Source organism: Schistocerca cancellata, chromosome 9 (assembly GCF_023864275.1).
Source record: "Schistocerca cancellata isolate TAMUIC-IGC-003103 chromosome 9, iqSchCanc2.1, whole genome shotgun sequence".
In the NCBI taxonomy this organism is placed as follows: Eukaryota; Metazoa; Arthropoda; class Insecta; order Orthoptera; family Acrididae; genus Schistocerca; species Schistocerca cancellata.
The window spans coordinates 14,128,102-14,139,331 of NC_064634.1; the positions used below are offsets into that span (position 1 = coordinate 14,128,102).

General features: G+C 38.9%; 1 protein-coding gene across 1 annotated transcript; it reads left to right on the plus strand.

The window, feature by feature from the left end:
• Positions 1-122: 122 nt before the first annotated feature.
• On the plus strand, positions 123-1,854 carry LOC126100677 (NAD-dependent protein deacylase Sirt4). Its single transcript, XM_049911295.1, has 2 exons — positions 123-737; positions 859-1,854. The coding sequence occupies exons 1-2, from the start codon at positions 123-125 to the stop codon at positions 1,192-1,194; spliced, it is 951 nt and encodes a 316-aa protein (XP_049767252.1). The 3' UTR covers positions 1,195-1,854.
• Positions 1,855-11,230: the final 9,376 nt, after the last annotated feature.

Consider the following 11,230-nt stretch of genomic DNA (forward strand, 5'->3'; position numbering starts at 1 on the left):
TATGACATGAAATATCGATTCCCGTAACGCACTGAAACTATTCGTGAAGTAACTGTGACGTAACTATAACCGTTTGTTATTGTGTGCAAGTTAGTGTGACCCGCTCGACATTGTTTATAAACATGTGGCCTTTGAGAACGAAATTTGCAGATAGAATGGTGAAGTGTCAGAATTCTGTTTCCCGTAGCTGTAGTTCTGCGTTCGTGCCAAAGCACAATCCAGTCAGTGTGGAAGATTTTAGCAAACTTGTTACATTCATTGAGACGTCGCAGAAGATTGCTGTGCTTACTGGAGCAGGAGTATCGACGGAAAGCGGCATTCCTGATTATCGCTCGGAAAATGTTGGCTTATACGCTCGCTCATCTTCGAGACCCGTCCAGTTTCAAGACTTCTTGAAAAGTGCTGAAGTTCGTAAAAGGTATTGGGCTCGCAACTTCATTGGGTGGCCCAGATTTTCGTCATTTTCGCCCAATGCTACGCACTACGCTCTACGTGATTTGGAGGTAATACACCAGAAAATTGGTTGGGTTGTTACTCAGAACGTAGATGGCCTTCATACGAAAGCCGGAAGTAATAATGTTGTTGAACTCCATGGCACGGCATATAGAGTAATTTGCCTATACTGTGACTATAATGTCAGTAGAAACACATTCCAGGAAATTCTTCAACAAATGAATCCAAATATGAAAGCTTCCACGAAAGTGATACGACCAGATGGTGATGTTGAACTGACTCAGGTGAGATGATAACCATCTTTGTGTCTTTCAAAGCTAATGACAGAAAGTTTCAAAAACTTGTCGACAGTAATTTTTATCTTTTATTAACGATGGAACTTTTATTCTAATTGTTACCTTGCAGGCTGAAGCAGAAAATTTACGAGTCCCAGAATGCCCATCATGCGGAGGCATACTTAAACCAGACATCATATTTTTCGGTGAAAATGTTCCAAGAATGCGTGTAGAAACTGTAAAAAGTATTGTGGAAGATTCTGACTCCTTACTAGTACTAGGCTCATCACTTTCTGTTTTCTCGGGGTTTAGAATTGTCCTGCAAGCTGCTGAGCTGGAGAGACGTATTGCAATTATAAATATTGGCAAGACAAGGGGAGACAGCTATGCACATACAAAACTCAATGGCAAGTGTGGAGATATTGTACCAAGACTGTTAGATCTTTTGTACTGTTTCAGCAAGTAGCATTTTTGTCACTGGTAACTAATGTTTTTGTAGAGACATATTGAAATATACATTTGACTGTTTAGTGTTGTAAATTTTGATTTGATATGTTGTTATTTATAGCTTCATGATGTGACAGAAGATTAGTGAGAAATATTATTTACATCGCTACACATATTTGGTACAAGACAGGGCTATTTCTTCTGAAATAGTGGAACTGTTGAAAACACATTTTTAACACAAACAATTATAAACTAATGAATGCACAATTGTGTGGGTTAATTTGATATTTCCAATCTATTTGACTGTGCTAGTGAACAATAAGTGTGTGAAGTTCCAGATTCAGTGCGGTCACTCATTCTCTTCTGCCATACATTATGCAAATGAGTTGTGTTTACATGTAAATATTATTCTTTTGGACCATATGCAGCGACATCCTTTGTATTGATTAACACAATTATTGCACTATTTGTTCTGTCTTTCCTGCTTCCTCTTTTGTTTTATACAGAGCTCCCACTTGTGCTTACAGTGTTTCACAGGAGATCTGTAAATTTCATTTGAGCAGATTTTATTTTATTTCATTTTTAATGTTTGGTATTCACTCATGACTTTAATTTTAATTATAATGTGTCTTACTGTGAAAACGATAAATAATAAAGGTTATTAATTAAATAAAAGTAAGTACTTGCAATTATGTAACAAATCAAGCCATGACAAAAGTAAGAAATTTCAGTAATTTGGGCCTTACATTCCTGTTAGGGCTAGAGTGTGATAATGGAACCCTGCACCATACCTGAAATTTTGGTTTTTGTGAAAGGCTGATCTGTGTCATTGCTGGAAGTGTAGGTTAGAGAGAAAGAATGTGATCATTTGGGTGGGAGTTTGAGCTTTACATTTGCGCCGTATTGAACACTCGTCTCATGATCGAAAAGTAATACTGCAAGGCAAATTCAGGAAACCTACATTAGTTAATGGACAAGTCTCAGAGTAAGCTGATGCATATTATATAGGCCTAAAGTACAAAAAATGCAATGCTATGTGACTTACATCTGTTTACACCACTTTAGGTCCATGTGGTTTTCGTTTGTGTGCAAGAGAACAAACGTGGTGAAGCTGATATGAAGATAGGACTTTTTAAATGCACTGTGGAACAGCTCTTCAAAGATTGAATTGACTGGTTCTTCCTTAAAAAGGAGAGCACCAAGTTTCTTTGTGGTTTCCAAAAAGAACAGGCTTCAGATTTGTTCTCTGTGATCTCTGTAAATTGCTAAAGACAAATACTAGAATGGTTCTTTTTGGAGTGGCATTAGCAGGTTTACTTCACCAATGTGGGCATGTACTCAGCTCTAATGACTTTCCTCTCAATGTGACAGTAAACCCTAATCTTCCTTCCTTTTTTCCCCTTAATTTCGAAAAAATCATCTATCTATCTTCCTTCTCCCAGCATGTTAACCTGAAGTGAATCTTTGCAAAAGAATGTAAGTGGGCAGTATTGAGTGAAGTGTCATGTGGTAATGTCATTGGATTCATTGAAGATTATCATAGTACAAACTCTTTCCTTCCATTATGCCTAAAGTTGATTCTAAATCACCTTGAGAAAGTGTTGAGAGTGCTCCTTTGACAAGGCCACGTCCGATTATTTCCTCCCATCATCGTTGCCCAACATTACTATAGTTTCATTTATAATGACGGATGTTGAACATTCATTCTCATTTTATTTGGTGTTCATTACTGTATATAACTCATTATTACAGGAATTCTTCATGCTCTCACCTGGTACGCAAATGTGATTTCGGTTTTAATATGGTGATAACAACAGTCCATTCTTTTATGTTGCAAGTGGACGTGTTTTCTTAAAAGGAATTTTGTCACAGATGACAAACTGTAGGTACTGTGCTTCATGCTGGTGGAATAAAATCAGTGCAGTTTCCCTCCAAGATCTGCAATAAATGGTTTTATGCCATACATACTTCACCTTTTATCAGAAAAGCATTTCCAGGCTTTTGAATACTTGGGATAATTTGTAGCTTGATTCTTTCAGACTTTAACATGACTGTCTTGCTGGCAGAAAATCATTTCATCATATTGGTAAGAAAAGTTCTGGCAGAATGTAAATAATTTAGGTGGAAAGGACCTGCATGTTTTACAAACCATGATCTTCCAACTTAATGTACAGGGTTGCCACAGGTTATGGAAATTACGGAATTTCAAACAAGTCAACCAACTCAGGGAAATTTGGGGAAAAAATGCTGGAAAAATCTTGTTTTTGTCTTGGTAGATGAAACGATTTGTTTACTGAGGTGTCATGCATTGTTGTTGGCTGGGTGCAGCTGAGTACGTGTGCCACTTCCCTACTCCCTCATTACTACTGCTTCTCTCCTTCCTATCACTCCCCTCATCTTGCAGTCAGTGCTGCCACCACTTCCTGGTGCTAGCCTAGCAGCTGCTGACAAGAGGCAGGGACGCATAAGGATCTGTCATTGGATCTGATTCTCAAATATTGTAAATGCAGCGGCCAGAGACAGCTGTCGTATGCATGAGTTGTGTCTGAGTGATTGTGTGAATGTATGTGTTTTCTGACAAGAGTTACGGGTGAAAATTTAACTGTGAGAGTGTAATTGTCTTTTCTATGTGCCTGTCTGTGGCTCAGCAATCATCTTTACGGCGAGTTGCTACCTATCCTCATTATTGTTGATTCTCAGAATATTTGAACAAATTATCTGTTGCATGCACTGATCACCGTGGTCTCATTTTATCAACATGGCACCTGTGGATTATGAATAGTTGGCCACAGGAGTTGATTTCTGCAATGGACCAAAACTGCAGGCCATTTCCGCACGTATCTCTAATGGGTTAGGCCTGCCGATCTGAAGCCCATCGTTTCCCACTATTGTCCAGGCACTGCCTGTTGGATCTAGTCTCACTGACCTGCCCACAGGCAGCATCTGTTTGTGTGTGGCATAATGCAGTGGATTTTCATGGTATTTACATCCTTACTCCACAAGTCACCCGACGGTGCATGGCGGAGGGTACCTTGAGTACCTCTATCGATTTATCTGTGGACCCAGGACTGCGGTGCTCCTCAGCAGGCCAGAGAGAGAGAGGTGATAGATTTCAGGAATTGCAACTGTCTCACTGCAAGTATGTTGTACAGTGTGGCATTTTATAGACATTTTATTTGTTCTAGTACATTCTGACACTTCAAAGTTCATTTATATATTTGAAAGGATGGATGATGATAGGAAAATTGTGTCAGTTGCTGACAATTTGTACATTTATGTACTCATATATCACTCGAAAGAAAAATTGTAAAATACCCATAAATGAATAGATACAACACAGTGGGTAGTAACCGAAAATAACGAACATAGTAGAACCAACATTTTATTGGTAGTCACCTACAGTGTTGCTTTACACATTTCTTCCCCCACCTTATACACTTATTTCAAGAGGCCCACTTTTTTCTGAGGTTATTTCTGAAATCCGTGAAGGTATTTTAAATCTATCTTGTGACTCCAGGGAAATGCATATTTTTGTAACCCAATGTTATGCTTTATTGAAATAAAATATCAATGGTGTTAATGAAACACACATACTATTTGGCTTGCTTTCTACATCTAAAAACAGTTCATTACAAAAGATGTTGATGTTAGTACTTAAGATTTTTGCTCACATCAGGAAACACCATCTTCTTTTCCTTCTTCTTCAGCACTACAGCCCTTGGTGGACCTTTACCACCTCAACAATCTTCCTCCATATCTCTCCGTTCTCAGCTTTTTTCTTCCATCCATGGATCCCCATCTTGGCAAGGTCAGCCAGCACATTGTCCATCCATCTAGCTTTTGGTCTGCCTTTCCTCTGGTGGAATACAATCTGGCATTCATTATTCGTTTGGGCATCCTGTCTTCCGTGATCCTCTCTATATGTCCTAATCAACGTATTCTTTGAGATTTGATACATTTCACTATATCTTTCCCTCTTGTATTTCATGATTGTATATCACTGTCCAACCTTCTGCCTCTCTCACAGGCTCACAGATTTTTCATGAGATTTTCCTTTCAGATGCCCTAAGGCTGTTACTGTCTGCTTCTGTCATTGTCCATGTTTCTGATCCATAAGTGACAACAGGTCGCTCAAGGGAATAGTAAACTCTCAATTTAGTTCTTCTTGTAATTAGAGTGTTCTTTAGGTCAGCTTGTTTCCTGCTTGTATCCTTTCTCGAATACATTGTCTTATACTATTATCATTGGTTAACAGGACACCTAAATAATGGAAGCATCTAACAGCTTTGAAGCATTTATCAGAGACCTTCAGGTCCTTTGGGTTTCTTCTAGCTACAGAATTGGAGATAACCATATATTTTGTCTTGCTTTCATTTACAGTAAGTCCAATTCTTGTTCCTTCTGCCTCCATTTGTCCATATATTTCTTTAAGCGATGTTACATCCCTTGCCATGATGGCAATATCATAAGCATATGCATATATCTGGCTGGACTTCATCATTATTGTTCCTCTTTTATTCACTTTTTGTATGATACTACGCAGTGCTAAGTTAAACAGGACTGCAGAGAGGCTGCCACCCTGTTTCACTCCATCCTCAAAGTCAAACTACCTGGTCATTCTGCTATTCACTTTTACTTAAATGTATTCTTCATTGTTAACTCTATTAACCTTCTCAGTTTATCACAGATGGCCAATTCCGGTCTATTAATACTATCGAAACCTTGTTTAAAGTCAATGAACATGAAGTGGAGATCTATATCGTATTCATAAATTTTTTTTCATTATTTGTCTAACAACAAACAGCTGGTCAGATGTACCTCTGTTTGGTTGGAATCCACATCGGTATTCTCAGAGTATCTTTTCGGTGCACTTATTTCGTTCAGCACTCCAGAGAAGATCTTATATACTGCATTCAGTAGGGTTATGCCTCTATAGTTTTCACAATTGAGCTTTTCTCCTTTCTTATATATTGGGCATATTATTCCAGTATTCCACTCCTCCAGCATTCTTTCATTTACACACATGTTCTTTATTAGTTTAAATATTTTATGTCTTGCCTCCTGATTTTATTAGTTCTGACACAATCCCATCTTCACCGGGTGCTCAGTTATTTTTTAGTTTATTTATCACTGTTTCCACTTCCAACATTATTGGGTTTTGTACCCCATCCCTTTCAATTTCCCTCTTGCCTCTGTGTTCTTGTTCCTGTGTACCTCTTGGGGTCTGATCTGAGTTTTTGTTGAGCATGTTTTCAGAGTATTCTGCCTACCTCTGCAACATTTCTGGTTCATCTCTTATTATTTCGCCATTTGTTTTTCATGCATCTTGTTTGGGTTGAAAATTTTTTCTCATCTTTCCCACCATGTGATAGGATTTCTTTGTTTCATTCTGTTCCTTTAATTCTTCTCTCTCTTTAAACTTTGATTTCAGCCATTTATTTTTCTGTTTCTTGCACATTCTTTGGGCATTGGATCTTAATTCTTTTTACACCTCCACGTTTTTTTCTTGTTTCTCTCTGTATCACTCTCAGTTGTGCTGCATTTTTACATTCTATTACTAGCCTGCATTCATCATCAAACCACTCCTTTCTTGCATTTCTTCTCATCCCAACTATGTCTTCTGCTGCCTCTTTCAGCACTTTCTGGGTCTTAGTCCATCTCTCCTGGATTCCCATTGTTTCCTCAGCTGGGAGTCAGTGCATCTCTAACTTTTGCTTGGTAAGCTTTCACAACTTTTGGGTCATTCAGTTCTTCTGTGTCCCAGTTTGTATTTTTCCCCATACCAGGTTTAGGGGTTACAGATAGTTTCTTTCGCTACAGCTTTTACAGCATAGTGGTCTGAATTGCAGGTAGGGCCCCTGCAGCTTCTCACATTGATAACTGACGTGTCATGTTGTTATTTATTTCTAGCAGCAAACTGACATAACATCTCTCCACTCTCGTTACTTTCTTCATGTAATGTGTATCTCCCAGATACTCTTCCATATTTGCTTTGTCCAACCTGTGCATTAAAATGTTCCATATCTAAGAACGTATCGTACTTTTGTACTTTACTGCGTGCCCTTTCTAGATCTTCATAAAACTTTTCCTTTGTTTGTTCTTCTGGTTCCTCTGTTGGTGCGTATGTTGTTGTTATCGTTATATTTCTGGATTCCCTTTTCACTCTGCCTGCTAAGTCTTTCATTTATGGGTTCAAATTCCAAAACCTTTTACCAACATCCTTTGTTATTATGAATCCCGTTCCGTCTTGTCCTGTTCTTCTATCTGGTCCACTATACAGTAGAGAATACTTGGGCATATCTATCTTTCCTTGTCGCTGCCATCTTATTTGTTGTAGCACTACAATGTTGTACTGGAACTTCATGATCTCATCAGCCATTTCTTTCATTTTTCCAGGTTTCAACATTGTTCATACTTTCCATTCTACTATTGCCAAATCTTTTGTTCTTTGTCTTTCCGAGGTCATGTTTTTTGTGTAACATCCATCATCCGAGGCTCTTGTTGAGGTTCTGTGGTATGTCATTTTTACAGTTTGGGATTATCGGCCCCACGCCCAACCCCCATCTTGTAGAACCTGGATTTCCTTAGGGTTTACTCTCCTAGGGAGGTTGGCTTCCATGCACCTAAAGAGCTCCCCCTGCCCTATGTTGTGGGACACACTACGTCTGGCTCCTCAGTCGAGACCAGTCCAGCTTGGGTGACCCTGCCAGTAGCTACGCTATTGCCGGCATAGCTTTCAACTTCATCGAGGCACACAAACCGTCCTGCCTGGCACTGAAGGTGCCTACCATAAGGCAGTGTCCACTGGGAGGGGGAAACACCATCTGCTTGCTAGACTTTTTTTAGATATTTCCTCGTTTGCACTATTGTTTCTTGTAGCACAGCTTTCACCTTAAACTTACTCTTCAGGCCTCAAAATTTGTTAGGGAAAAATGCTAAAAGTTGTCTGGAAATATTAGGGAATTTCACTTGGGGAAACTTGTGGCAACCCTGAATGTAGACCTCAGGCCATGCAACATAATGGTCTGTCTCTTTAACCTTCATTTTAGTAAAATAGTATCAGCTGTGATGTCACTCGTCAAAGTAGAATAGTGGCAGCACTACTCTTTTTGCATTTCTGTATATCTACTGTGATCAATGGCTTCAATAATCTGTGCTATTAGGGGACCTTGTTATGGTGGTGACTAGAGCAAGTTCACTGAAGTTCCTTGCTGAAGCTCAGTTGCCTTCTGCATTTTACTCATAAGATAAACATCGTCGCTACCCCATTGTTGGGGTGTTGAAAGACAATGAATAGTACCCTTAAGAGGCAGATATGGTCAACATTTTGCTCATTCCAAGAGAGCTGATGAAACTAGACCTTGCATGGTGGCTACTGCCTTTGCTGTAAACATTGTTATGTACCGAAGGAGTGAGTATGGTGATTTTTGGAGATTAGGCCAAAGACTTGCATGGTAAACAGCATTCATGAAAAATTGTGGGAATGTTCTGATGTAATGTAAATACTTGATGGAGTAAAAGAGATGACTCAACAAAAGCAGAGGTGTTGAATCATCAATAGGCACACACAGAAGAAAGAACTTGCTAGCTCTTGTCTCCCTATTTTTAGTGCTGCATTTTGGCAAGTGTACTGTGTTCTGGTGGTGGTTGTATCAGGTGGGATGGTTAGAGGGGGAGTGGCTGGAGGTGAGGAGAGGGATTGATGTAATTGATGGTAACCATGTGGAGCAGTGAAGTCTAATAAATTTCATTGCAACATACGAGCCAACTTTGTTTGTGAGTACACTAACATTGTTGCTAGTTGGGCATGTGTATTATCCAACACACTTGAGACAGGCTGTAAACAGTCAGTCAACTGCTATGATGGAAATAGGCCAGAACACTAATTGGGAATATGGTGTAATGAATCAACCATATACAAATGATGAATCAGCTGATACGGTGTTTGTTAACACACTGACTGCTAGAAAGCTGCTGGCACATACAGTAGAGGTTCAAGCCTGATGCCATGGGCCTGCTGGCTGCCACATGCTCCACCATGTTACTGAGCATTAATTTACATTTCTTGATTGATTTTAAGCCAGTGTACAGGAAATTGGGTTCAATATTTTGTTCACATTTTGAACTCTTGTTTTCTTCTCTCCACCCTCCTTCCCCCCCCCCCCCCCCCCCCCTCGGCATTGACATATATACGGTACAAGACAGAATGGAGCATGTGGCCACCAGCAGGCACACGACGTCAGACACAAACCAGTGCTGTGTGTCCCGTGGCAGCCTTGTTCAGTCAACATGTTAATGGTGAGGTGCTGATGCCTGACATATGATTCGCATTTCCTGACTCTTGGCATCCAATGCCAAGAACATTTGTCAGTAACTCATTTTAGAGATGTTAATAGATAAGCATTCTGGTAGGCTGCAACATGGTAGGACCACTGTAGTGGAGGTAGCTATTCTGTGTTCTGTAAAAGACTCGCCTTAAAAATCCTGGAGATCTTGTGTACACAATTAGTTTTCTCTCTGGAGAAAAGTTCAGAAACAATTAATGTATCCTGTCTTCACACATTTGGTGCAAGAATTGACTCCGATACTCTACTTTCAATATCATGAAGCACTCTGTGACTGGCTCCTGATCTGACATACATAAATTTACAATTTTTCAGCAGGGTATTAACAGTAGCTGAACCAACATGTCACAGAAATGGAATTTTCAACATCTACAATCACTATATCTATGCAGACATAGATTCACACTGAAACATGTCTTTCTTCTTTATTTGGGTATTTCAGTGAAAGGTTTCTCAATGAGAGACTCTACAAAATTTTGCGAATAATATGTAAATTATTATTAAATATTATTATTATTATTGTATAACATGTAAATTAAAACACAATAAGAATGCACTTTCTAAAGATGATAGCATAAATATCTTCTGCTGATGCGCCATGTATGTTGTGACAATGTGAAAATTAAAATCCGTCCACTTTTAGATGTGCCATCATCAATGAGATTAAAAAAAAAAAGTTGTGACTGTATCTGGCCACTGAGCACAGCGTGTGATGTCATTGTCAGGTAATGCATGACCAATCAATCGGAAATAATTCTCACACACACAGATGTGCAAGATAAAGAAAATGAGTGGTAAATAATCTCGAGGGACGGTCCTGTCTTTGATTAAAGAAGAATTAACAAAAGAATGCAAATAGTGTTCGGCCGTTTCATCATCAAATAATCCACATCTCATTTCTCGTATTCATTTGCTGTAAAACAAAGATATATAAAAATTATCATTATTTCCTGTTGTTCTTCGGTTTTGGGGCCTCCTGAAAAAAACTCGAATTCAGTTATTGCCTCTCTGTACTTGTCCCTATTCATTGCGTCCATTTCTGTAAGTCCAAATTCACTGAGGTCTTCCTTTATTCCTTGCAGCCAAGACCTGGGTGTCTTTCTCTGTTGAATTGTAGTGAAGATTTTCTTCGTTAATCTGCCACCATCCATTCTCACCAGATGACCAAAGAACATCAGCCGTCTCTTTCTCATTTACGTTGTGACTGGTTTAATAAATTGGTAGATCTTCTCATTACTCATCTTTACCCATTTTTCACCAATTTTTTGTGTCCACCAAGAATCTTCCTTAGAATTACTCTTTCCTTCTTCTCAAGCTCATCTATTAGTCCTTTGTTCTTGAGGGAGAGTGTTTCTGCTGCATGTTGAACTTCTGTTCTCGCAACTGTATTGTAGTGTAATAACTTTGCATTTCGAGATAGGCATTTTTTGTTGTACAGCTTTTTTGTACCCTCCTAAGTTTAGCTACTTGAAGTTTGACTGCTTCTTTTTCTGTGCAAGTATCCGTTGTTGTTTCTCCCAAATATATAAAGTTTTGATCATTTCGATACATTCAATAATTGTGTGCAGTTCTTTGATTTCCTTATATATGTTAGACATGAATTTAGTTTTTTCTTGTTATATCTGTAAGTCAAATTTAGCTGCATGCTTTGCTAAGATTGCTATTTGTTTAATTGCATCTGCTTTATTTGTGGATAGGAGAGCAATATCA